Genomic DNA, 27,392 nt, shown 5'->3' with positions numbered 1-27,392 from the left:
TCTAGAAGTTGAGAAACTTCCATATTTTAAGAGTAGTCATGTGGCAACTGGTAGTCCATGGGTAACAGATACTCCAGGCTTCATCTTACACAAATCTATTTCATGGAGGTGGGCGGCAGGATGTTCCACTATGATTAATTAGTCCAGGGGCCCGTCAACACTTAGGTGGAGAAGAAGCCACCATCATTCTTTCGGGAATACCCTCCATTGCTGGCTGCAGTGTGAGGGGACACTGTGGAGAAAAGAGAAGAGGGAGTGGGCTGTGAATTTCAGATCCTTTGCCTTTTCTGGGAACTTGTCGCCCACACATTTATGGGGACAATGGAGAAGGTTCTAACAGCTGAGGAAACTGGCATATAGAGGACTGATGGGAGGTAGCTATAGGTCTTTCACTCCCCGGTTTCTGCCCTTTGCTGAAAATTTTTGTCCGCTAGACCTAAGGCTGAGGTAGTGGCTCTGAAAAACTGAATTCATTTCCTAGGTCTACAGTCAGCATGTACCCTGGTTTTAGTCTGATATGTGCCAGACTCTCAGTTATCCCTGATGTTCCCTAATAGCCAATCACCTCAACTCCCTGATTCCTGTGACCATTTAGAAAAACTCCTGCACCACCCATCTGCCTCCCACCCCTCAGTCTTCTGACCCTTACCTATGGATCCCTGGATGCTGTGAATAGACTCCTTCTTAGGGTTGATCCAGTGTCTAATGTTAGCTCGGGAAGTGATGGCGGGTGGCTGGGGAGGGGATAAAAATTCTCCAGAGAATTGGATCTTGATTCTAGAAGATGGTGTGGGGAAGAACATGGGAGAGTGAAATCAATCAGGAGAAGAAAGGTAAGGAGGGAAAGAGTTGCATGCAACCTTAAAAATAAAGCAGCTGGGGGCTTCCCTGGTGGCGCAGTGGTTGAGAGTCCGCCTGCCAATGCAGGGGACACGGGTTCGTGCCCCGGCCCGGGAGGATCCCACATGCCGCGGAGCGGCTGGGCCCGTGAGCCATGGCCGCTGAGCCTGCGCGTCCGGAGCCTGTGCTCCGCAACGGGAGAGGCCACAACAGTGAGAGGCCCGCGTACCGCAAAAAATAAAATAAAATAAAATAAAGCAGCTGGGGCTTCCCTGGTGGCGCAGTGGTTGAGAGTCCGCCTGCCGATGCAGGGGACACGGGTTCGTGCCCCGGTCCGCGAAGATCCCACATGCCGCGGAGCGGCTGGGTTCGTGAGCCATGGCTGCTGAGCCTGCGTGTCCGGAGCCTGTGCTCCGCAACAGGAGAGGCCACAACAGTGAGAGGCCCGTGTACCGCAAAAAAATAAAAATAAAAATAAAGTAAAGCAGCTGAAGCCCCTTTTTACCCTCTGGAATGAACCAAAGATTTTGTGCTACAGATAAGCACAATCCTGGAAGATCTCTGTTCATTTTAGAAAATAAAAAAACAGAACTTGTATTACAGAAGTAAAAAATAACAGAAATCTATAGAAGCAAGAACCTATTGATTGTTATTTCTCAGATGACACTTTACATTACTTGATTGGCATTGTCCTTAGGGAGAGGCTCCGCCTCCACTACTTACCCATGGGCATCCTGAATGGTCTCCTGGTGTATCAGCGTCTCACTTTTGCTCTTGAACGTCCCTGTGTGGTGGTTGTACAAGGCTGCTAATCGGAAATCCAAATCATCCTTCGGTATCTACGGAGGAAGCCAACCCCGCCACCCCCAGGGTTAACTTGCCACATTTGCACCTGCTCTAGTCGGGTTCTGTTGGGCTCTACTCTTGCCCCAAAGCAGAGTGAACCCCTTCTGGGCCTGAGATCCACCAACTCCCTACATACCAAATTACTATACATGATGACTTCTTAACTCTTGTCCATATAGAATTGTCTCATGGTTAGGTCTTAGGAGTGGGGAGCTCTCCTGGAGACATGAGAACCACTATATTGTCCTGGACTTGAGCTTAACGGGCCTTACCTCGTTCATGGTTATAATGAGAAGTCTGGTGAGAGAATGATTTGCTCCAGATAATCAACTGCAGCAAAACCCAAGGCTTCTGACTTCCCAGAGGAAGTTGATAAGTTGGTATTTGGTTTTAGATTTGGTAGGATCTTGGATTGGGGACAAGATAAAGATGCTAAGGTAGTCAGGGACAGACTACCTTTCAAAAAGGATATTAATTAGTCCTAAGTGGATATAAGGAGAAATAGCATTTCAATGCTAGGTACCTCAGGATCAAAAAAATAAACAGCCTGCCTCATGGACGTGATTGTGGGAGTTGAGCTGAGTCGACACCAGGGTTCCTGTTGCTGAGCAAGGTGAGTTGGGTTCTTATATGGCAGTTTCTGCAAAAGAGAAACCACACCCACCCCTGGTTACCGGAGGCCTTGCTGATGTGATAGCGTCAGTGACATCCATCCCCTTATCCCATCCCATTTTAACTGAATCGCAAACATCTAAAAGAGAAGAACGAAATGGGGCAAGACTCCCAGGCTTCTGATCCTCCTAAGTTTTCAATCTCAGAACTGACAGAAATGGGCCAGGAATACAGGGAAAGGGGTGAAGTGGGACAGGAGGTGAAGGGTGGGGAGCAGAGAGGCAAGATGAGCTCAGGTTTAGAAGTCCTGAGCTTGAAGAAGAGAGAAGATATCCTAATGCAATTAACAGGTAGGAAATTGGAAGTGTGCAATTGTTGGAGGAGAGCTCAGAACAAGTAGTAGAGATCTGGGGGTCATCCCCCTGAAGTGGTGGTTGAAGCCTGCAAAAAGGCGTCTGACCAACAAGGAAGAGGCGGTTCATGAGGACTGCACAGTATTATAATGGGGGTGGCGGTGGGAGCAGTCAGAGACAAGAGAATCAGGAGAGAGCAGTGTCTAGGCAGGTGAGAAAATTTCAGTAAGCAGGGAAGGGTCATTGTGTCTGCAGGAATGTCAAAAAGTTCATTGGATGTTCAGTCCTCTAATTAAAACCCCACAAGTACGAATATGAAAAGCACACAGCTGATTTCTTCATTACATGTAAAATGCCATACTGTTCACCACTGTATCCCCAGTGCCTAGCACAGCGACCTAACACATGGTGTTCTAAAATGAAATATTGATTGAATCAATGACTGAATTCCAGTGAGTACAACTACAACCTAGTAGAAATCTCGTTCAACCTATCGGATGTAGGAACCCTCCTCCTACCCTGTATATAACACAGGGCTGTGTGACTCAGTTAAATTAGGCATTAATTGAGTGATGTGAACCAGGCAGTATACTGTCACCAAGAAAGATGAAAAAGGAAATGGGAAAACTACAAATACATATGATGCAAGCACAGGCAGCTCTCTTCCCATTCCTCGAAGGCTGCATAAGCCTCTATAAGCAGAAGGCTGAGACGGTCTTTCACTGAGAAAGTCAAGCCTGTCAAGCGTGAGTGCCATCTTCACATCCATTTTCCTTCCATCTCAGAGAAAGGGAAGTCCCTTTTATTCAAGAATCACCCTTCCCTGAACCCAGCCCTTCCTGGTGCTTTAGGGCCCTGTGCTATCCTGCCAGCCCCTGTACCCAGCGTCTCCTCATTCCTTCGTCACTGTCTAGCTACCCACTCCATGACCTTCCCTACCGAGCCAGCCTTCTTAAAGAGTCAACACTTGCCACCTCCACTTCCTCCCCATTCCCATTCCCTCTTCTGCCCACTGCTGTCTGGCCTCTGCCTCAAGCACCCACTGAAACTACTCTTGCTGGTGACCACCGACCTTTGTGGCTAGCTCAGGTGGATCCTTTCCAGTCCGGACCTTCTGACCTCTGCGGTTTCTGCACCACGACTCTGATTCCGCGAAATGTTCTCTCCATCCTATGTGGGTCCAGATCCTCCGGGTTCTCCTCCTGCCTCTGGCTATTACTTCTCAGCTTCCTTCTCGGCTCTGCTTTCTCTCTCTGTCCCTTAGTGGTATTCTCCAGGGGGGTTGTCTCTGCCTTTCTGACTCTCACATTCACTGGATGAGCTCATTCTCTCCTATACCTTCAACCACCAGATGAATACTGTGGCTTCCAGACATTTTCAACCCACAGCTCTCAACAAGGTTGCCTACTCTTCATCTCTATGGAAATGTCCCACAGGCACCACGAAAGCAACAGCTACATAACTGATCTCAACATCTTTCTCCCCAAACTTGCTTTCCCTGGATGCCTCATTCAGTAAATGGTATCAGGTAAGCCCTCAGAAAGCTCTCCCTGACTCATCCACTCTCTTGAACCCATGTCCAGTCAGCCACAAAGTCCCATCAGTCCTGCCCTTTGCATCTTACCGCCATCCCCTGCACCACTGCTGTACATCCGTTACTCCTCCTGGTGATCGCTGCACCAGCCTCGTAGCCGATCCCTCTTGTCGCACTAACATCCTGTCCAATCCACTGCCACTTGTGCTTTCTACAACACCCATCTAGTATGCCACTCCAGTGCTTACAGTCCTGAGATGATTCCCCAGGATGAAAACCCAGCTCACTAGCATGCTGTACACAGCACACCCACCCCAGGAGGGTCACCTTTCCAGCTTCCACCCTCTCCACTCCTCCATTTCACACCAACGCTTCAGCCACTTTGGACTCTTTGGTCCCAAAGAGGCCACCCTCATCCTCCTCTCCATGTATGTGCACCTGCTGCTCCCTTTGCCTTGAATGTCTGGTTCCTGTTTCCTTCCTCCTAACTTACATTCCACCTCCTCCCTCCCCTGGTCCAGCTGACTCATATTTGAATGTCAAAACTCACCTGCTCTGGGAGGCTTTCCTTTAAGCTCCTGTTTCCCATGATACACCACATATAACTGTCACAACACATGTGCTGCTGTGCAAGCACTTTTGCTGTTGCTGTAGTCAGTCTGGCTTTTATACTAGATTTCCCTGAGAACAGGAGCTAATCTAATGTGTCTATAAATCCTCAGTTTTTAGCAGAGTGCCCGGCATACAGTAAATAATAAATGTTGAATAAACAAAAGGGAGTGCTTTGATTTTGTTATTAAGCCACGATTACCATTTAGTTCACCTTATTTTTCACCACTTCAAACATCTCAAATACTTCTACGAGAAAAGTGGAACCTGGGCCTGGGTAAGCCCCATTATAGCAATCATTGCTTAGGGCTGTGAGTGTCTCTTGTTCCTCTGGACTAGAACTCCACTTGCCTCTGCTCAAAAGCACCTGTGAAATGTTGGCAGACCTGAATATGGGGACATGGAGGAAGGCAGAGAACAGACTTTTCCGGTTCCTGACTCAGTGTCCTCACCACAGTCCTTTAAGTTACCATCTCTTCCTGTCGCGCCGACAGAAAGAAGAGTGCGGTCGACCCTACTGGGAATCTGCGCAAGAAACCTCAGTACCTCGGAAGCCCGCAGTTTTCCCAAGTAGGAATCATCGTTTTCCAACGTAGGATTCTGGAAAGGGTCTCGGGTGAGAGGCATGGTAAAATGTCGAGCGAGACACTCTTAAGGGTGACGGGAGGCCCGCGCAGCCGCTCACAATCTTGCACGCGGAGGAGCCGGGGTCCCAATTGTTTGGCACGCCCAATTTCAGTTGCCAGGCAACTACCCCGCCGTCTATGACTGAGGCGAATTCCCTCCGAGAATGGCGCCACCTGGCGGTCCAACGCGGGAGGCCCCTCGGGAAGAAGCTACTGGGAACGCAGAGGGAAAGCGCCGCTGAGTGTACCGGGGAGCCCTGGATTGGCACTCGTGAGACTTCGGTGAAAAACGCCGAACAGGTCTTCTGCAAAAGACCTCAGTTAAAGAAAGTATTCCTAAAAGGTGGCCCAGAAATGTCCTTCCTCCTGGCATCTAACCAAAGGATTTCTCAAAGCGATGAGAGAATGGGGATGTCAAGAGACAGAAGAGTCCAGGTGTCGTGCTTGGAAAATTGCCGGCTAAGGCAAACTCTCCTTGCTTAAAGGAGTCTCAGGGCTTAGCATAGCGCCGGTTGTAAAGGCACAGATGGATTTGGCGGGGTGGAAGTAAGATCTCCAGAAGAGGCCGTTAGAGTAGGTGACACGTGCCGGGGCCACTCTTCCAGGCTATAAGCTCTGGAGAAGAGACGGCATCTCAATCATTTTTCTATCGCTTCACACATAGGAGGTGCTTAATAAGTATATATAGAACGCCACGTCTGCAAAATTAGAGGTGTTCATAAGTAGCCGATGGCTACGAAATAATGAATTTGGTGGCGATGGCTTGGAGGTTGTTTCCACCTTGTTCCTTACACGAGCCCTGTGAGCGCCTGTTGGGACGGTTGCAGACCCTGGGCACTCGCATTCCCACGCCGCGCGCGCCAGTGGCGCCGGCTGCCATGGCGACCGGCAGGTGAGCTGCCGAGGAGCTAGTGGTCCGGTGCCCCACCCGCGCGGAGGGAACGAGGAGGCGGTTGCCAAGGCGACGTGGGTAGGAGGAGGAGAAGAGGAAGGAGGGAGGAGGAAGGATGGGCTGCCTAGGCGTAGCCGCAGGGAGGTGACTGAAGCGAGCCCAGCCCCTTGCATCCTCCCCCCTGTGAACCTCCCTCCCCTTTTTTTCCGCCTTCTTCCAGCAGTAGCTGCAGCCGCAGCACCTGAACCGCTGCTGCCGCTCGCTCAGAACAACACTATGGCTGAGCCTGGGCACAGCCTCCATCCCTCTGCCAGGGGCAGGGGAAGAACTGATCCGCGCACACTCCGGCTTCTGCGGCTGCTGCTCTGGGTTGGGACCACCTTCCAGGTGACTCAGGGAGCGGGACCGGAGCTTCACGCCTGCAAAGAGGTACTCTCCTCCCGACCCGACCCCACTTAGGTCAGAAAATCTTGGATCTCGGCAGGGATCTTGGGACCCACGCAAGACAGTTTCAGAAGCCACGGAGTTTAGGTTTCTTTGGGGATGGGAGGGGTGGGGGAGGAAGAGGAGTAGACTGGCGTCATGGAGAAGCCAGCCCACTGGAGGACTCACGAAACAGATCAGCCTCACAGCTTGGGCTGCTGAGCTCAGGGGAAAGGTCCCAGCTCCAAGGACCTCAGGAGGGACCTGAGTGCCTGGACTTGGGAATGAGGGAAGGAGAAGACACGGGTTGTTTCCCAGCTGGGATGAATTACCTTAAAAGTGGTTGAAAACAAAAGATTATGTACAGAGGGGCAAAAGAGAAAGTGGGAAAAGGGAGAAGTGGGGTAAGAAAGGAGTTTGGAAGGCCAACGGAAAATAATGGATCGAAGTGGGAATCCTTGTGATTTTATCATGGCTTCAAGAAAGTATGAAAATGGTAGGTCTGCAAGGGGGACTGAAGGATCCCATCACCTCTCTTCCCTTGGTATTAAACATCCAGTTTCCTTGTGGGCTGCTAAATGTGGATCCTGTTTGTAGTTTGCCTCCCCCGGTGTGCTTTCTTTAGTGTACCTGACAGTGCATGACCCACCTTTGGCCAGACTTCGAGTTCTGTAGTATCTCACTTTCAGCCAATCTCTACTTTCCTTCTCTGGACTTTTGCTGACATATGTCGTAAGTCTTTTTCAAGGTGTTTCTAAAATGTTGCCAACATAATTCAGAGAATAAGTAGTGAATGTCTTCCAACCAAAAATGCCTTTGAACATTCTTTTGGAGGGATACAAAAAAGGAGTAACAAAACTCAGTAGTTTCTATGGTACTGAAATAACAATAATTGGTTGTGTTCTGAGTAACTTTTTAAAAACCATATGGCAGACGCAGCAACAACATATTTACAAGAACTTCATGGCAGAAGGCAAATAAAAGTTGTTATCTACGTGCAATATGAAAGACTTTGTAATACATTGAGTCTAGCCCTGTACAATTAATCTGAAATGTCATACTTGGCTAAGGTTTTGAGAGGTTGAAATATTATTTATAAGTTGTCATTGTTAACTAGTGATTAGCAACCATAACCCCGTCCCATATGGAAATGTATTATTATGACGGTATTCTAACCATTAGACCATCTATAACAAAACAGATCATGAAGAAGTGAGGGGCGTGGGAAGAGAGAAGAGAATTTTTGTGTAAATAAAGATACTTCACTTCATTCATGAATATGAACAAGTGACCCCAGTCAGTGGAAATTTTTGTAACTTGTATCAGTCCCAGCAGTGTCCTGCCCTGGGCCATCCACATTTTCACCCAGTCACTGTATGACCTGTTTTAAAGATGGCTGGGAACAGGATGATTTTGTCAGTAAGTGTTGCTTACTGGCCTTGGTGGCCTGTGGTCTAACCAACCAAGTGAGTTCCATCAAGCAAACTCACTTGCCTAAGAATCCAACATAGGAGTCCCCCTGTGTGGAAGGTAACAATCTTACAGTTCGACTATCACTTCTTGCTGATATCTTTGTCCACTATGGAAAATATGAGATGTTTAAAAAATTAAACACTTTGTATCATCTTGCTTGGGAGGGAGGGAAGAATATTGATACTTGAGAGCTCTAACTTGTGTAGAAATTTTGCCTTTAGTCCTTTTTAAATGATTGGCATTTGCCTAAGCAAAAGGCCTTGCCACAGAGCATAAGCTGAGGGCAGTGGAAAGCTGTGGAACTCAACATACCAGGGTTCCAGTCCCTGCCTGTTACTTACCCCCCAGTTTTTGGATCTGTAGAATTGGTATTTCAATAACACCTACCTCAAAAAAGATTGCTTTGAGGACTGAAAGAGAAAATACAAATAAAACACAAATTAGAGTTACCTAACTCTCTTTCCCATTCAGCTTCTTTACCATTAGATCCACACCCCATGCCGGAGTGGAAGTGGCTTAAGAGTCATCTATGTTGGCCACAGGCGTCAGCAAGTCCTGTTTACACTCTTCTTGAGCAAACAGTGGCTGCTGAACACCCTCGACTCCAAAACAATAAGGAAGAGAATAAACCCATTATTATAATATTCTTTGTTTGGCAGTATGAATTGACCCAATAAGTTTTAGGGGCTTCCAATCCTAAATGGTGAAAAAAAACAATTCAGGGTAGACTAACCCTTCCCTGTTCTTACTCTTCATGTGAATTTCTTGTGCGTCTTTGCTGGGTATTAATGGCAGGGAGTCTTATCGGCCAAGGCTGACCCTAATGACAACAATGCTGTTCCTGCCTTGTTTCTGAAATCTGAGGCATCCGTCTGGATCGAATCAGGGAACAAAGAGGTTTAGGGTAAAGCCTAAACTGAGGAGGCAGGGAGCTGGGAGTTCTAGATTGCTAAACGTGTGCTGGGGCTTGGCGTTCCTTTCACAGTTTTACAATAATCAGGGTCACCAGTGGAACTAAACATCCTGTGTGGTGTTTGTCTTCATGAATCATTTCTTTAGTCCTGTGCTAGCCCAGACTAAGTGCTGACTGAGAGCCAAAGGAGCATTTTCTATAGCACAATGAATCTAAATCAAATGAGAGAGGAAGAGAAAACTGCCTTTCCCAGATCGGTATTGCTCTGAGGCTTCAGTGCTAATTGCCCCCAAAGGGACATCCCAATCTATGTTGAAAAGCCCAGAGGGTTTAGGAATCTGGCAGACATGGATTAGAATAAAATTTGGTGAAGGAATGATGACTCTGCCACTTAGTAAGGATGCTACTTTGAGCAAGTTAATTAACTTCTGACAGCTTCAGATTCCTGATCTGTAAAAGGGGGATGGTAACACCTATCTCACAAGGCTATTGTGAGGATTCAATTAAATTGGATAACACATGTAAAATGCCTAGTATATATCCTTGACATGTCATAGGGGCTTCAGAAATATTGGTAGGCAGAAAAGGTAAGTCCACAAATAATGACGTATAAATGATGACATAATGTTAACATGTGGTAAGCAGTGCGGGAATGGCAATATAGAGTTGATAGGAAAAGAAGAAAACATATTTGAACAGTTGACACTTGACCTGCTTCTGGAATAATCAGCAGAGTTTGAACGGGCAGAGATGGGGGGAGCACGATTTCTAGATAGAGAAAGGAGACCAAGGAAAAGATCCTGACAATTGCAAGTAGACCACGTGGCTGAAATGTGGAGTAGGTGTGGGGTACCATAGAAATCAAGATTGGAGAGTGGGAAACTAAGTGGAGAATCTCTGAAGGATTCTTAGCAGAGGTAGTGGATTAGCATGAATATAAAGTAAATAAGTTGAGATAGGCCAAAAGGTGAGAGCAGAGAGATGGGGGCGAGAAGACCAGTTCAAAAGATCTTACAGAGGTCAAGGAGGAGGTTAACAAAGGGACTGCACTGGGATGGTGGCAGTGGGATGAATAGAAAGGCTTGGATATGAGAAAAACATGCTGAAGGTAGAAATTAGAGGATTTGGCAACTGATTGAAGGAGTCAGGTGGATCACTGGGAGAATTAGGCAAGGTAATGCTTAAAGTGCTTTGCAAAATGCAGAGCATAGAGCAAGTGCTCAGTAAATATGCTTTTAGAAAACGTAATGGAACATCATTCTAAGTCATTAGATGGCCTTGCATAACACCGTTTTAATGAGGAACGGAATGAACTACCTATCCTGACTAATCCCTAATGTCAACCCTTTCGCTTTGACCATCCACACTAGACCCATCCCTTCTCACCTTCTTCTTCTTCTTTTTTTTTTTTTTTAATATTTATTTATTTGGCTGCACTGGATCCTAGTTGTTGTTTCCACCTTGCCCACATATTGTCTAGTGCTCAGCCAGAGTAAACCTACTGAAAATAAGACAGATATTGCCCCTCCTCTGCTCAAAACCTTCCAAAGGCTTCCTGTCTCAAAGTAGAAACCAGCTCCTTACACTGGCCTACAAGGCTGTATGTACGATCCTCACCTCCTCCTCTCCAGTCACACCAGCCTCCTCACTCTTTCTCAGACCTGTGGGGTAACCTGCCCCCTCAGGGTCTTGGCAATTGCTGTTTTCTCTGCTTGGAAGGCTCTTTCCCAGGATATGCAGCTTATTTCTTAATCCCCTTCAAGTTTTTGTTGAAATGTCTTCCCACTTCCTATCCCATTTTCTGTTTTATTTTCTCCAGAGAACCTACCACTTTCTAACATGCTCTATATTTTATTTATTTTACTTATTTCTGTCTTTTCCCACTAACACGTAAGCTCCACGAAGGCAGGGCTTTTTGTGTTTCATTTAATGCTGTGTCTCCAACACCCAAAATAATATCTGGCACATTGTGGGCCCTTAATAAATTAATGTAATAGATTAATAATATTCCACTGATGAAATTTATTTAACCAATCCCCCATCATTGAACATATATGTTAGAAACATATGTTAACATATGTTTCTAATTTTTGACTATTATAAACAATGCTAAGATGAGCCTCTTTTTGTGTATTCTTTCCAACACATCTGTCATTACTTCCTTGGAATAAATTCCTAGAAATAGAATTGTTGGATGAGAGAGTAAGATCATTCAGTTAACTCCTTAAGTTATATTTCTAGAAATGGGGATTCCTTGATCAAAAGTCACATATACTTTATATTGTTCCATATTATGAGATCCTCTTTTGGAGAAATTGCATCAATTTTGCTTCCCATCAGCTTTGCACGTTTTCTCACATCCTTGGCAAAACTATCAATCCTGGGCTTCCCTGGTGGTGCAGTGGTTAAGAATCCGCCTGCCAATGCAGGGGACACAGGTTCGAGCCCTGGTCCAGGAAGATCCCACATGCCGCGGAGCAACTAAGCCTGTGCGCCACAACTACTGAGCCTGCGCTCTAGAGCCCACAAGCCACAACTACTGAGCCCACGTGCCACAACTACTGAAGCTCGCACGCCTAGAGCCCGTGCTCCGCAGCAAGAGGAGCCACCACAATGAGAAGCCCGCGCACCGCAACAAAGACCCAACACAGCCAAAAATAAATTAAAACAAACCAACCATCAATCCTTTCAAATTTTGATAAATCACTAGACAACACACACACACACACACACCCCTTCATTCTTGCTTGGCTCATAGTGGAGGGACCCTGTGTGTTTCAAGGAGGATCCCATCTATAGCTCCTAAGTGACCTCAGAGTGTTTTGGGATGCTCTTACTGTGACTGAGAAGTAAAATGCTTGCTCATTCTATAGCAAACAATATAAAAATCCCTACAGATCATTCTTATTCTGAATCCCTTCTCAGCTGCTTCCCCCTCCACCTAAACTGGAGTGAGAACTCTGCCCACCCACACTGTGCCTGGCTTCCCCTCTCCTCTCTTTCACATTTCCCCACCTAGGTGGTCACTGGGAAGGAGTTCTTTTGGCTTGAAAAGCAAAGTAGATATTCATAAATAACCACCCCAGCTGACCTATGCATTTGGTTAAGTGCTATGAGAGAAAAGGGAAAGATAGGCTGAGAGATTATGAGAGGAGATCTGACTCAGATCAGGGAGGTTGGAGCAGGACTCTCTGAGGAGTGAGTTTAAGCGGCGAGCTGAGGATGTGGAGGAGTTTGATGGGTGAAAAGGTGCAGACGAGCTTGCAGACAACAAAGAGTCTGGTGCTTTAGGGGATGGGGAGAAGGCCAGTGTGGCCGGACCACATGATTTTATACTCATAAATGAAAAAGTATATCCCCATTTTGAAGGTTCAGAAACTACTAAAGAACGAGGTGAGATTTTAGTCAAAGTTTCCTGGAGGCATGGGTTTGTTTAAAAATTATCATTTAGGGGTTTCCCTGGTGGCGCAGTGGTTGAGAGTCCGCCTGCCGATGCAGGGGACGCGGGTTCGTGCCCCGGTCCGGGAAGATCCCACGTGCCGCGGAGCGGCTGAGCCCGTGAGCCATGGCAGCTGGGCCTGCGCGTGCGGAGCCTGTGCTCCGCAACGGGAGAGGTCACAACGGTGAGAGGCCCGCGTACCGCAAACAAAACAAAACAAAACAAAATTATCATTTACTTTTACATGCTAAAGTAATATATGCTCATAGCAATAATAATAATTCATATTTATTGAGTGTTCTACGTGACCAACATGCATTAACTCAGTTCCCACAGTTACTCTATGAGGTAGGTCCTATTAATATCCCACCCCACACCATTACCTCTCCTCTTTCCTGTTTTATTTTTCTCCATAGCACTCTTTACTATCTGACATATATTTTACATATGTACATATGTGTGCATATACATACATATATATGTATATTTTAATTGTCTGTCTCTTTTGACAAGATTGTGAAGTCTACGAGGGCAGGTATTCTTTTTTTTTGGTACTGTTCTTTTTCTCTTTTTTATAAATTTATTTATTTATGTTTGGCTGTGTTGGGTCTTTGTTGCTGCTTTAGTTGTGGCGAGCAGGGCCTACTCTTCATTGCGGTGCTCGGGCTTCTCATTGCTGTGGCTTCTCTTTGTTGCGGAGCATGGGCTCTAGGTGCATGGGCTTCAGTAGTTGTGGCGCACGGGCTTAGTTGCTCCGCGACATGTGGGATCTTCCCAGACCAGGGATCTTCCTGGACCAGGGATCGAACCCTTGTCCCCTGCATTGGCAGACGGATTCTTAACCACTGCGGAGGGCAGGTATTCTTGTATGTTTTTTTCATTTCTATATTTCCATTGCCTGCCATATAGTAGATAGATACTCAAAAATTGCCCTGAATGAATCCCCATTTTATAGATGATGAAACTAAGGCAAAGAGAGATTAGCCTGCCCAGGGTTACTTGGCTGGTAAAGGAGCAGGAACTCAGGCAGCTGAGCTCTTAACTACCGTATTTCCTGCCTGTCCGTGTTAACAATCCAAACTAGGCAGAGGGTATAAGCTGAAAAGTACAACTTTTCCCTACCACCTGCAAACCCCCAAAGGCTAACCTCTGTCAACACTTGCTTAAATATATTCTTCTTGAAATGTTTTTTGCCTATACAAGCACATCCGTGTATTCTTTTGCCCTTCCTGTACAAATTAGATCAAAATATTTGTCCTATTCTGTATTTTATTGTTTTCATCACTATAGCTCCACTGCGATTCATTATATGTATGTACTGTGATTTATTGAAACAGAAACTTGATGAATAGGTTGATTCCAGCCACTTATATGGTAACATTGCTGCGGTGAATATCCTCCTACAGGAGTACATACTGATGCATACTTGTTTGAGTCTATCTGCAGACAAATTTTTAAAAATAGAAATAGTGGGTCAAAGAGTCTAAGTGTTTAACATTTTGATTGATTTGTGTCAAGTTGGTAGCATGGATTTTCTTTTCTTTTCTTTTCTTTTCTTTTTTAATATTTATTTATTTATTTGGCTGTGCCGGGCCTTAGTTATGGCAAGTGAGATCTTCTTTGCAGCATACGGGATCTTTAGTTGCCGCACGCGGGATCTTTTAGTTGCGACGTGAGGGATCTAGTTCCCTGACCAGGGATTGAACCCGGGTCCCCTGTATTGGGAGGGCAGAGTCTTAACCACTGGACCACCAGGGACGTCCCAAGCAGCATGGATTTTCAAAGAGCATTAGTTTTCTCCATCTGCAGTCAATGGAGGAGGAGGGAGGCTTTGGCTGTGAGGGTGGCAGTCAGAGTTTACTCTCACCCGGGAATCATAGAGACCTGGAGGGCCAGCCTTACCAAGCAGCCAGCTGGTCCCAGGCAGGGCAGCCGGGCCTGATGTTAATTCTGCCAAATTTTCTGAAAAGAAGTTGGGCAAACTCGTAGCTTTTCCTCAGTCTGTACTGTCCCTCTGGTAAGTGATAAAAATTGGGCCATTTGTCACACTTCTTCTTAAGCTTTCCTTCTATGTCATAGCAGATAAAGCACAGAACAGATAATTATAGTTAGCGCTTGACAGCTGCTGAAAGAAAATATATTTATCGTACTTCCTAGGCTCTCCACTTTCCAAATTCCTTGAAGTCTGAGAAGACAAATATGAGGTTATCACCTATTTTTCTTCTTTGATTTGTCATGTACCATGAAAGGCATGTAAAAAAAAAGACCCATAGAACTATGCTGAGTGACAAAATAAATAAATTGAGTTTCATAGGCCCAGAATGTGATTGTCCAAGTCTGATTCTTACTGATGATACAAAATAAAAGGCAAAAAAATATATGGACTTTAATAAGCCTGGATGCTAATTTGAGCATCCTTCTTCTCACCCCATGCCAAACAATAAAGCTGTTTCTGAACTAGAAAGGAAACTGAAATTGGCTAGCTTTCTGCTTGAAATTGATTACTTCAGTCTCCAACTCGAAACATATGACAATAAAAGGGTGGCTAGTAAGCCACTAAGAGAAAAGATAAAGGGAGCATCAGTTATGCCTGTTCATCTGACTTTTCCTTACGAGAAACCATGCTTACAAGAATTTTAAGGATGGTTCTGACTCAGGATAGCACTTGAGAAAAGTCAGCATGTCAAGCACTGTGCTACACACAGACTAGATGCTCCATACGTTTTGAGTTAATGGATCAACTTACTTTCCTTGTAAAGAAATTTTAAAAGATTAGGGCCAGAGCCTCCATTTACAAATATTAATTCAGCTGTGTAAATCATCTGTAAAAGAACAGAAGGAGCTGTGCCCAAATATAAAATAAATAACAGGTTAGCAGGACATGAGAAGAAAACAAAGAACTATGGTGGGGCGGGAGGGAAAGTCAGATTTTAAAAAGAACATACAGACTTTTAGTCCTGGACTGTCTAAAAGGCTACCCCCTGATTCTTGTATTCACCAGCTTATTTCTCCCATGTAGAGACAGGCCATGTATGATTTCTGAGGAATGTGTGATAGTGGCCAGTGCACTTGGTTGACTTTGATGCAGGAATTGCTTATACATTCTTATGTTAGATGATGAGTAGCTAAAGGGCAGGGACGTGAATGAGTATGAGCAGATAAAGGTGATACCACTGGGAGGATGCTGATAGATTCTCAGGAGCTTCTCTGCAAGAGGAGACATCCTTTTAATTTTCAGAAAACTGAAAATCTAAGGTTTTTAAAAACCTTAGATTGCTATCATCCCAAATTTATTAAACTCTTTTTAAAATTGAATTATAGTTGATTTACAGTATTGTGCTAGTTTCAGGTATAAATCTTAATTTGATACTTGCAGAAACTGAGGACCAAGGAGATCCTCAGAGGATGCAAGGAGATCAACAGGTTGGTGCAATCTATGTCATTTAGATATGAAATTGCGACCTGGTAAAGTGCTGGTGTTAGGGTGGATCTCAGTGATCATTCACACCTAAGGCATCTTCACCAGCTCCCTAACATAGCGGAGCAGGTGCCTATCCTCAGGTGGGTTAGGTTGCCTAGCAATTACAAATGTTTAAAAAGGAATACTTTTGGGAGTTCCCTGGCCGTCCAGTGGTTAGAACTCGGCGCTTTCACTGCTATGGCTGGGGTTCAATCCCTGGTCTGGGAACTAAAATCCTGCAAGCCACGCAGCGAGGACAAAACAAAAACAAAAACAAAAACTTTTTACCCTGGGTAATGAGAAGCTCACTATTTCTAGAGTTAAGCCATATCCTTGGGGCAAAAAGTATTCTTTTTTAAAATTTGTAATTGTTAAGCAGCATAACTGGTTACCTATTATAAATGTTATTATTTCTGACATTTCCTTCTCCACCCTATACCCTTTCTGTTTTTTGTCTCTCTTAGGAATATTCACAATACTGTCCATACTGATACCTGGTCCCAGAAAGCAGGTATCATCACAGCCCTCACAGTCTGAAAACATTAGTGACAGATTTCCTCTAGATTGTAGGCTACTGTTATGTTTTCTGCACCAAATACTTATTCTTTTCTCTTTTATTTAACTTTCTTAATCCACTGAAATTTAAAATAATTCATTCATCAAGTTTTATTGAACATAATGGACTGAAAGAGACACAGAAGAATTATATACAAGAAACTAACACTGATGCACATACAGCCTTTAAAAGGACAAGCAGTTACAAATAGAGATCAAGTGCATGATGCAGTGAGGCCAGATAGGAAGGGGCAGTGGGCAGAGCACATGTTCATAGCCCAGGTGAAGTTTTCCTGGCTGTGGGACTCATTTACCAAACGAGCTAATCATATTTAATTTGAAGGATTGTCATGAAAATGAGGAATGAGAAAGAAGATGTGAACATTAACTATCTGTGTTAGTTTGCTAGGGCTGCGGTAACAAAGTACCACATGCTGGGTGTTTTAAAGCGGCAGAAATCTATTCTCTCACGGTTCTGGAGGCTAGAAGTCTGAAATCAGAAAGTCGGCAGTGCCATGCTGTCTCTGACAGCTCTAGGGGAGAATCTTGCCTTGCCCCTTTCCAGCTTCTGGTGGTTGCCAGCAATCCTTGGCGTGTCTTGCCTTTGCAGCTGCATCTCTCCAAACTCTGCCTGCATTGTCACATGACTTTCTCCCTGTGTGTCTCTCTGTGTCTTCACATGGCTTCCTTATAAGGACACCAGTCGTTGAATTTAGGGCCCACCCTAATCCAATACGACCTCATCTTAGCTGTTTACATCTACAAAGACCCTATTTCCAAATAAGATTATACATTCTGAGGCTTTGGGTAGACACAAATTTTGGAGGGACACTCTTCAGCCTCGTACACTGGCACATAGTAAGGACTCCATAGGTGGGAGCAATTATAGTTATCAAGTGCCAAAGTATAAACAGAAAAATTATTTCAGTGTGGGCTGGAGTGGTTAAAGAGAACTTTGTGAAAGAAGTGAGAGAGTCAAGCAGGGCCTTAAAGAGGTGATAAAATTAGGTAAGAACTGAAGATGTAATAGGGTGTATCAGGTGAAAAGAAGAGCATATCAGTATTTTAACATAGAGTTATTAGCCTTGTAAAATCAGGAATCTCCTTTGGTCCAACAAGAATTAAAAACTATACCTTTTTTTTTGGAATGGATTGTTATCTATTAGGCAATAGCCTTATAATAAATTACCCTAAAATTTAGTGATTTAAAATAACAAAAATTTTTTCTCACAGTTTCTGTGGGTCAGGAATTTAGGAGGAGCTTAGCCGGGTGATTCTGGCTCAGAGTCTTTCATGAGGTTACTGGCAAGATTTCGGCCAGGGGACTTCCCTGGTGGCACAGTGGTTAAGAATACGCCTGCCAATGCAGGGGACATGGTTTCAATCCCTGGTCCGGGAAGATCTCACATGCCACGGAGCGACTAAGCCTGTGCGCCGCAACTACTGAGCCTGCCCTCTAGAGCCCGCGAACCACGACTACTGAAGCCCGCGCACCTAGAGCCCGTGCTCCGCAACAAGAGAAGCCACCGCAATGAGAAGCCCGCACACCACAACCAAGAGTAGCCCCCGCTCGCTGCAACTAGAGAAAGCCGGTGTGCAGCAACAAAGACCCAACACAGCCAAAAATTTAAAAAGAAAAAAAAAAGGATGTCGGCCAGGGTTGCAGTCACCCAAGAGCTTGTTTAGAACTTGAGGATCAGCTTCCAAGATGGGTCACTCATGTGGCTATTGTCAGGAGTCTGTTCCTCGCATATGGGTCCCTCCAGAGGGCTGCTTGAGTGTCCTTATGACAAGGCAGCCAGCTTCCCCCAGAGTGGGGAATCAGAGAGAGCAAGGAAGAAGCCACAACACCATTTATAACTTAATATCAAAAGTCACACAGCATCACTTTTGCCATATTCTGTTCACTAGAAGCAAGTTACTGAGTCCAGCCTACACTCAGGGGGAGGAGAATTAAGCTCTATCTTCCTCTTGAAGGGAGAAACATCAGAGAATATGTGGGCATATTTTAAAACCACCACATCACAGTGTATCATGAAATCATCCATTCCATTAACTGTTGGACTAGTTTTCCTGAATTTGGTGTTCCTAAATCTCCATGTTATTATTATTACTTATTAATAACAGTAATTATTTTGAGCACTCCAAATGTGTCAGGCACTGTGCTTGCAGATGCAAATGTGGAATGAATTGGCCCAGTGCTTGCCCTCAAGGAGTTTACAGTTTAGTGGGGGAGAGGGATTATGTCCATAAATAGAATGCACTTATATAAGAGATAAAACTGAATATAAACAAAGGGCTTTGGGTTTGCACTATAAAAGGGAAATTGAAGGAATCAGGGAAGGCTTTGGGGGTATACTGGTAGCATCTGAGGGCCTGTCTCAAAGCTTATTCCTCACCCCAGTATAGAGTAGATTTTGGGCAGGTCACCAGGGAAAGACATTTGAGGCCAGGAGATGGGAATATGCAGGGCTTGTATGGGGGAATTTCAGGTTGTCCAGGGTGGCTTTAGTGGAGGGGAGGGGAAAGGGTATGGGAAGGTGGATTGAGGCCAGTCTTGGAGGCTCTTATAGAATAGACTGTGTTAAGGAGAAAGATTGAACTTGATTCTGAACACACTGGAGAAGTTTTTTGAGCAGCGTGGTTATATGCTTAGATACGTGCTTTGGAAAACTGAAAAAATTTGAACCAGAGAAGCCAATGTGTATGTATGTATGAACTCATTCATTCAATTCATTGTCTTTCAACAAATTTTATCACAGACCTACTATGTGCCAGGCATTGTTTATAGAGAACTTATAGTTACATATATATATATATATATAAATAGCTGTATTTATATCTGAAATATAAATCATATATATATATATAGAGAGAGAGAGAGAGAGGGAATGAGGATGTTAGTTTTTATTTATCTTTTTTTTTAATAATTAAAAAAAATATTTATTATTTTGTCTTCGTTGCTGTGCACGGGCTTTCTCTAGTGGCGAACGTTGAGGTGCATGGGCTTCTCATTGCGGTGGCTGTAGGCGCGTGGGCTTCAGTAGTTGCAGCTCGTGGGCTCAGTAGTTGTGGCGCACAGCCTCAGTAGTTGCGGTGCACGGGCATAGTGGCCCACGGGCTTACTGGCCCTGCGGCATGTGGGGTCTTCCCGGACCAGGGATTGAACCCTTGTCCCCTGCATTGGCAGGTGGATTCTTAACCACTGCACCACCAGGGAAGTCCCAAGAATCTTAGTTTTTAAACCAATTTCCTTTGGTCTCAAATTGAAATAGCCGGGAACTTGATGTTTAATTACCATCTATTAACCATTATAGAAGTTGGCACAGCTCAGAGTGGGAGATAAAAACGAGGCAGTTTATCAGTAGGTATAAAAATAAAGAAGTGGGAAGGTTTGTCCTATTTCCTCCTGTGGCTGCTGAAAAAACAGGAGCATCATCTGAGGTCTTCCTGAAAATTAGAGAGAATGGCATCCTGCCTTAATTTCTTCCACCAAATTTCACTCTTGGACTCAGGCCATTTCTGCTTTGGCAAAGCAAGAGGTGGTGATGTGGACTCTGTTCCCAGTGATGGTGCCCCAGGCTGCCCCAGGGGAGCCTTTGGAAATGACCATGTATGGTGGTTGCCAGAGCCTCTGGCACTGTCAGGTGCCTGGCTGTGGGTGGAGGACGTGGAAGGGGCCAGAGGAATGCTGAGACCAATTTTCGTAGCGTGTAAAGGAGCATTTCATTTTTCTCTCTTGTAGAAGACACCCAAGGAAGTGAACTTAGGCAAATGGCTTGAAGCTGAGCATTCTGCTTTAGATCCTGTTCTTTCCTCCAACTCCCCTTCCCCCAGCCGCACCTCCCCTTTTGACAATGGACAATATTACAGTTTCCAAAAGGAGAACATTGCTGGCGAGTCAGCAGCAGCTGACTCTTGCTTTAGCTGCAAAGCCTCCTAACCTTCTCCAGGCTGAGCCCAGTGGCAGAACACTGGTTTGGGCCTCACGCAAGCCTCACAGGGCTCCAGGCCTCTCCCCTCCATCTGCCATCTAGCTGCCACCCTCTTCTGCCATCAAGATCCTCGGGAAGAAAAGTGCCATTCTTTAAGAAACAGATCATTCTTGCAAACGGTTCCTGAGTCCCAACCCTCCATCCAGTGAACAGCTGGCTTAAGATTTATGACCGTGCCCTGTTGGTTTACAGATAAGAAATGGATATCTGCTCAGCCGGCTGCTGCACCTGCTGCTCTGGTCTCTTCTTTCATGATTGTGTGGATGAAATTCTACAGAGCTGAGTTCATTCCACCTTCAATTACTTCATTCACCTTGGAAGCCCTTTGGCAGCTTTCAAAGAATCTTGCCAACTTTATCCTCGAGAGGACTGTCAGTGTTCTTTTCTGGGTGAAGCTGAAGCTGAACTTAAGAGTTCTCATGGTGTTTTCATCTGAGCTTCTCCCAGGGTGTCTCATTATTTGCAGCAGAGGAAAGAAACTGGAAGAAAGAGTTCAGATTTGAATACTTACCTCTGGGCACTCTTTCTTTTTCCTCCCTCCTTTCTGAAAATAGTGGGGTAATTTAATTTTTCAGCATCAAAAAATAACAATGGTTGGAATAGAAGGTAAGGTTTCTGGAAATCCTGGAACTGCATAGGCAACTCAAAAAAAAAAAGACCAAGCCAGTCTCTAAGGTCACACCCACTCTCAACTTCTCCCAGTTGCTTCCTGGTTTAGCACAGGGGCTGCCAAACTGCAGGGGGTCACCTGGAGGGCTTGCTAAAACCCAGAATGCTGGCCCCATCCAAGAGGTTCTGATTCAGTGGATCAGTGAAGAGGCCTAAGAATTTGTATTTCTTTTTTTTTTTAACTTTTTTTTCATACAGCATGGGTAACTTGCAACTTTTTATTTATTTATTTATATATTTAATTAAAAAAATTTTTTTTGGCTGTGTTGGGTCTTCGTTGCCGCACACGGGCTTTCTCTAGTTGTAGCAAGCAGGGACTACTCTTCGTTGCGGTGCGGGGGCTTCTCATTGCAGTGGCTTCTCTTGTTGCGGAGCACAGGCTCTAGGCGCACAGGCTTCAGTAGTTGTGGCACGTAGGCTAAGTAGTTGTGGCACACGGGCTTAGTTGCTCTGTGGCATGTGGGATCTTCCCGGACCAGGGCTCGAACCCGTGTCCCCTGCACTGGCAGGTGGATTCTTAACCACTGCACCACTAGGGGAATCCCTTTGCATTTCTAACAAGTTCCCAGGCACTGCTGGGGATGCTGGTCCTGCGAACATAGTTCGAGAACCATTGGCTTAAGTATAATGGAAATGACATGAACTTTGAAGAAAGGCAGGCTTGGGCTTGAGTCCCAAACCTGCAGCTTCCTTACCAGCTGTGTGGCTTTGGGACATGTGTCTGAGCATCTCTGCAGTGAGTTCTTCATCCTTAAAATGGAGGAAATAACATCTACCCCACAGAGTTTATTGACTCAAAAAATATTTGTTTTATAACTGTTGCAGCACCAGGTTCTAAGCTACACAGTGGGGATATGACAATGGATGGGACAGTCTTTGATGTCAAGGAATTTTGGGTGGTTGTGAAGACTAAAGAGATGAAATTTGCAAAGTTTGAGGACCATGAATGATGCATAATAAGCATTAATTTTATTTCCCTCGAAGGAGGCAACATGATTCTGCTTTTACTTTTTTGTTTGTTTGGTTTTTTTTTGTTTATTTATTTTTGGCTGTGTTGGGTGTTCGTTTCTGTGTGAGGGCTTTCTCTAGTTGCGGCAAGCGGGGGCCATTCTTCATCGTGGTGCGCGGGCCTCTCACTATCGCGGCCTCTCTTGTTGCGGAGCACAGGCTCCAGACGCGCAGGCTCAGTAGTTGTGGCACACGGGCTTCGTTGCTCCGCGGCATGTGGGATCTTCCTGGACCAGGGCTCGAACCCATGTCCCCTGCATTGGCAGGCAGATTCGCAACCACTGCGCCACCAGGGAAGACCTGCTTTTACTTTTTTTGTCCAAAAAGGGAAATTTCTCAAATTTCACAGCATGGAACCTAGAGCTATGAGTCTCTCCTTGTCTAGATGGAAAATCTGAGGTATGGGCACTCTTATGGGTTGAATCGTGCCGTCCAAAAATTCATGTATACCTTAGAACACCCCCTGTGTACTCTACCACCTCAGAATGTGACTTATTTGGAAATAGGGCCTTTGCAGATATAGTCAAGTTCAGATGAGGTCATTAGGGTGGGCCCCAATCCAATATGACTGGTGTCCTTATAAAAAGGAGAATTTTGGACTCAGACATACACAGGGAAAATGTCATGTGAAGATTGGAGTTATGCTGCTACAAACCTAGGAACGCCAAGGATTGCTAGCTGGAGAGGCATGGAACAGATTCTCCCTCACAGCTCTGGAAGGAATCAACCCTGCTGACACCTTGATTTCAGAGTTCTAGCCTCCAGAACTGTGAAACAGTGGATTTCTGTTGTTTCAGCCACCCAGTTTGTGGTACCTTGTTACAGTAGCCCTAGCAGATTGATGCAGGTCCTGTGATGGATAATATGGCATCATTCATGGGTGCAGTGAGGAGAGGTGAAGGAGGACATTTACTTTTTATCCATACATCTCTCTGTTATTTGAATTTTTATATAAACATGCTGATAATTAAAAGATTTTAAATTAGATTTAAAGAATAAGAAAAGATTTTAGTGTAGGTATAATTACTGCTAAATAATCTGGAGTACACTCCTCTGCCTCTAGATCTTTTGAATCTCTCAGTTGTCCAACCTCTCTAACCATCCGTCAGGTCACTCAGGGATGTCTGCACCAGGTTGGAGTTTAGATTAGTAGACCTCACTTCAATCTACAATGATATGACATTTTCCAAAATGCCTGGGGAGTGTCATTTAGGGGTTGTGACACAGAAATATGGGTCAGAGAATTTACCGTCTAATTGGGACCAGGTGAACTGAGAAGTAACACCAGGGCAAGGCAGTTGATGATCATCACGCCATGAGTGGTGTGAAGGATGGAGGTCTCACCTTCTAGAAGGATCAAGACTGTTTCCTGAAGGCCTGGGAAAGGGTGCTTCATGTGGGACTGGAGGGGTGAAGAGGGTTAGGCAGGGCATTCTGTGGGGTCGGAAGAGACAGTACAATGCTCTCTTCTGACTCTTTTATTTTGGAGATCAGTTGTAAACCCAGGCCACTCTGAAGAAGTAAGTGACAAAGGCAGGGTGATACATTAAAAAAATATATATATATATATATATATATATATATATATATATATATTTTTTTTTTGCGATACGTGGGCCTCTCACTGCTGTGGCCTCTCCCGTTGCGGAGCACAGGCTCCGGACGCGCAGGCTCAGCGGTCATGGCTCACGGGCCCAGCCGCTCTGCGGCATGTGGGATCTTCCCAGGCTGGGGCACGAACCCGTGTCCCCTGCATCGGCAGGCGGATGGACTCTCAACCACTGCGCCACCAGGGAAGTCCTAAAAAATATTTTATTTTTAAATTTATTTTTTTGGAACAGGTAATACAGCCACATGGTAAGCAATTCAAAACGTATAAAGGGCACACGAGAAAGAGCTGCATTCTCTCCTTCACATGTGTACAGATTTGTCTGATTTCTTAGCTATTTCTAGAATGAAAATTAAGTTAACTGAGGCCCAGGATGACTAGACTGCCGCTTTATGGGACAGGGACTGGAGTCTGCTGGTGCAGAAACTTGGTCAACTGCTGGGAGTCATTTCTAAAACCACCTGCCTCAGCACATTTTCAACTACTCCTGCCCCCAGATCTTGACCCCGGGCTGCGGCCAAGTCTGCTTAAGCAAGAGCCAACATTTTGTTTGGTTTTAGGATCAGGTTGAACAGAGGAGGCCAGGCGTTCTAGAGCTGATTCTCTGCTCACCCATCTCCAGTTTCCCCAGTGATGGCAGGAGGCTGGGTCAGAATCTCTGTTGGTGACACGTGGCAATGACCTAGGGTGAGACTGTCTCAGAGAAGAGCCTGGGATTTTTATTCACAACTTTTGCAAACAGTACATCCACAGCTACACCAGTCACCAGCACAGTTTTCATTTTACAGGACAAGAGGCACCTGCCCAGGTGTCTACTCAGCCTCTCTGGTTCTCACATCCACACATCACACTCATCAGTGCCCATAGCTGATAAGATCCCTGGGTGAGACACAGATAAGACGTCAAACATAATAAAAGAAACTGTTCCTGTCACCCTCCCTCCACCAGCAGGCTGAGACTTCCTGATTTCCTAATTTTTCCTCTAAAGAACATATTCCCATGGGTCAGAGAAACACAATGACAATGTCAGCTCCAGCCCAGGTGGTAAAATATGGCTTCAGCCTCCACTGCCAGCTCTAAGAATACTGACAAAACAAAACAAAAAAACCCCCACTTCCCTCTAAGGGAGGCATTGCTTAAGAAAAAAAAAAAAAAAAAAACTTGATTAAATTTTTTTTAGCAGGTAATTCACCCACATGGTAATCAATTCAAAAAGTTTAAAGGGGTACAGAATCAAAAGTAAGTGTCCCTCCCACCCTTGTCCCCCACCACCTAGTTCTCCTGCCAGGAAGTGATCCCTGCTGCCTTCAGACTTACTCCTGAAGTTAGTTTGCACTCCTGGGGCAGCCTGTAGCCCTGGTGGCACACAGAAGACATGAGGGCAGCACTGACCATAGGCTTCTCTCTCTAGGAGAATAAAATCAGGGGCACGAGAATGCTCATGGAACAACATGCTGGTCACAAAAGCAAGGTACCATGCAGGGTTCCTTTAAATTAATTTTAATTATTCAGAAGGGGACCGAATGCCAGATGTTACAAACCAGGAGATTATAGACATGGATTGGAGGTAAAAAGATAGCTAGGAAGCATTAAAGAAATCACTTCTTTTTTAGATTCTTAAAGCATGTTATTTCTCAACTGTCACATTCTCCCTGATATTATGCTTCTGTATATATTTAGAATATTCTTACTTTGTTGTATGTATTTTATACACTAGTACCTTAGTAGACTATTATGTGAATAGCACTCCCTGGGATTGTGCAGTGTACAACCTATTCAGCTGTACACAGTGGTCCTTATAAATGTCAGGACTGCCTTGATCATATCTGTATCCCCTCACCATATTCTTAGTGAATATTTTTAGTTGAATTACTTTGAGGTAAAAAGGCACCATCTCAAAGTGTTATGGCCTTGGGCATAGAGCAGGAATAAACTGACAGATGGCTGGAGAAGTAAGCAGGGGCCAGGGAGTGAAGGCACTTGTATTTATATATTTTTATTTATTTATTTATATATTTTGGGCCACACCGCATGGCATGTGAGATCTTAGTTCCTCAACCAGCTTACCATGTGGCTTAGTTCCTCAAACCCACACCCCTTGCGTTGGAAGCGCAGAGTCTTAAACACTGGACTGCCAGGGAAGTGCCTGAAGGCACTTGTAGACCTTGCGAGGAGTCTGGTGCCAACCCTGAGGGCAACAGTGGGGCAGTGATTCAATCTGATTTGCATTTCAGATGGGTCACTCTGGCTGTAGCCTGTAGAGTGTCTTGGAGGAGAGGAGGGAGCAAAGCCCGGGAGAACAATGAGAAGGCTCCTCTAGGCAAGAAGTCACTGTTTTGACTTCATTAGTAACAGTGCGGGTGGGAGACCAATGCAAGAGATATTTTGGAGGCAGAAAATAGATAGGGTCTCAGTGATTATACACAGGGCCTAAGAGAGAAAGGTGTCAAAGACATGGTTCCTGGCTTGAAGAGGTGCTAAATGTAGCAGTGTCAAAACTACAATGAGATATCACCTCACACTGGTCACAATGGCCATCATCAAAAAATCTACAAACAATAAATGCTGGAGAGGGTGTGGAGAAAAGGGAACCCTCTTGCACTGTTGGTGGGAATGTAAATTGATAGAGCCACTATGGAGAACAGTATGGAGGTTCCTTAAAAAACTAAAAATAGAACTACCATACGACCCAGCAATCCCACTACTGGGCATATACCCTGAGAAAACCATAATTCAGAAAGAGTCATGTACCACAGTGTTCATTGCAGCTCTATTTACAATAGCCAGGACATGGAAGCAATCAAAGTGTCCATCAACAGATGAATGGGTAAAGAAGATGTGGCACATATATACAATGGAGTATTACTCATCCATAAAAAAGAATGAAATAATGCCATTTGCAGTGACAAGGATGGACCTAGAGATTGTCATACTGAGTGACGTAAGTCAGACAGAGAAAGACAAATATCATATGATATCGCTTATGTGTGGAATCTAAAAAAAAGGTACAAGTGAACTTATTTACAAAACAGAAATAGAGTCACAGATGTAGAAAACAAACTTACGGTTACCAAGGAGGAAAGGTGGGGAGGGATAAATAGGGAGATTGGGATTGACATATACATACTGCTCTACATAAAATAGATAACGAATAAGAACCTGCTGTATAGCACAGGGAACGCTGCTCAATACTCTGCAATGACCTATATGGGAAATGAACCTTAAAAAGAGTGGAGATATATATATATAACTGATTCACTTTGCTGTACAGCAGGAACTAACACAACATTGTAAATCAACTATACTACAATAAAAATTAATTTCAAAAACCCCTGAAGACCAGTATTGCCATCACAAAGTGGATGATGGCACCATTCAGTTAGATACAGAACAGCAGTGGGGAGAGCAGTTGAGAACTTTTTTTTTTTTTTGCTATACACGGGCCTCTCCCGTTGCGGAGCACAGGCTCCGGACGCGCAGGCTCAGCGGCCATGGCTCACGGGCTCAGCCCCTCCGCGGCATGTGGGATCTTCCTG

At 44.9% G+C, this 27,392-nt stretch overlaps 2 protein-coding genes across 3 annotated transcripts in view; one reads left to right on the top strand and one right to left on the bottom strand.

Moving 5' to 3' along the window:
• Positions 1-51: 51 nt before the first annotated feature.
• Positions 52-18,464, bottom strand: CUNH1orf194 (chromosome unknown C1orf194 homolog). 2 transcript variants are annotated; one of them, XM_029230251.1, is made up of 7 exons: positions 18,454-18,464; positions 10,759-10,762; positions 5,341-5,474; positions 2,210-2,326; positions 1,564-1,679; positions 650-777; positions 80-232 (listed from the first exon to the last, which is right to left on the bottom strand). In XM_029230251.1, the coding sequence occupies exons 3-7, from the start codon at positions 5,419-5,421 to the stop codon at positions 162-164; spliced, it is 513 nt and encodes a 170-aa protein (XP_029086084.1). In that variant the 5' UTR covers positions 5,422-5,474; positions 10,759-10,762; positions 18,454-18,464; the 3' UTR covers positions 80-161. The 2 variants fall into 2 exon arrangements, with proteins under 2 accessions (XP_029086085.1, XP_029086084.1); XM_029230252.1 differs by lacking the exon at positions 2,210-2,326 and having other exon boundaries at positions 52-232.
• The window catches only part of KIAA1324 (KIAA1324 ortholog), a 68,167-nt gene continuing 47,290 nt past the window's right edge, over positions 6,516-27,392 (top strand). The window contains exon 1 of the mRNA XM_029230250.1: positions 6,516-6,741. Coding sequence (XP_029086083.1) covers positions 6,589-6,741 — 153 coding nt within the window. The 5' untranslated portion in view covers positions 6,516-6,588. The remainder of the gene's footprint in view (positions 6,742-27,392) is intronic.

This window comes from Monodon monoceros, unplaced genomic scaffold (assembly GCF_005190385.1).
Source record: "Monodon monoceros isolate NGI ecotype Baffin Bay Population unplaced genomic scaffold, NGI_Narwhal_1 Super_Scaffold_18, whole genome shotgun sequence".
Taxonomy (NCBI): Eukaryota; Metazoa; Chordata; class Mammalia; order Artiodactyla; family Monodontidae; genus Monodon; species Monodon monoceros.
This window is presented reverse-complemented; position numbering and strand designations above follow the sequence as displayed.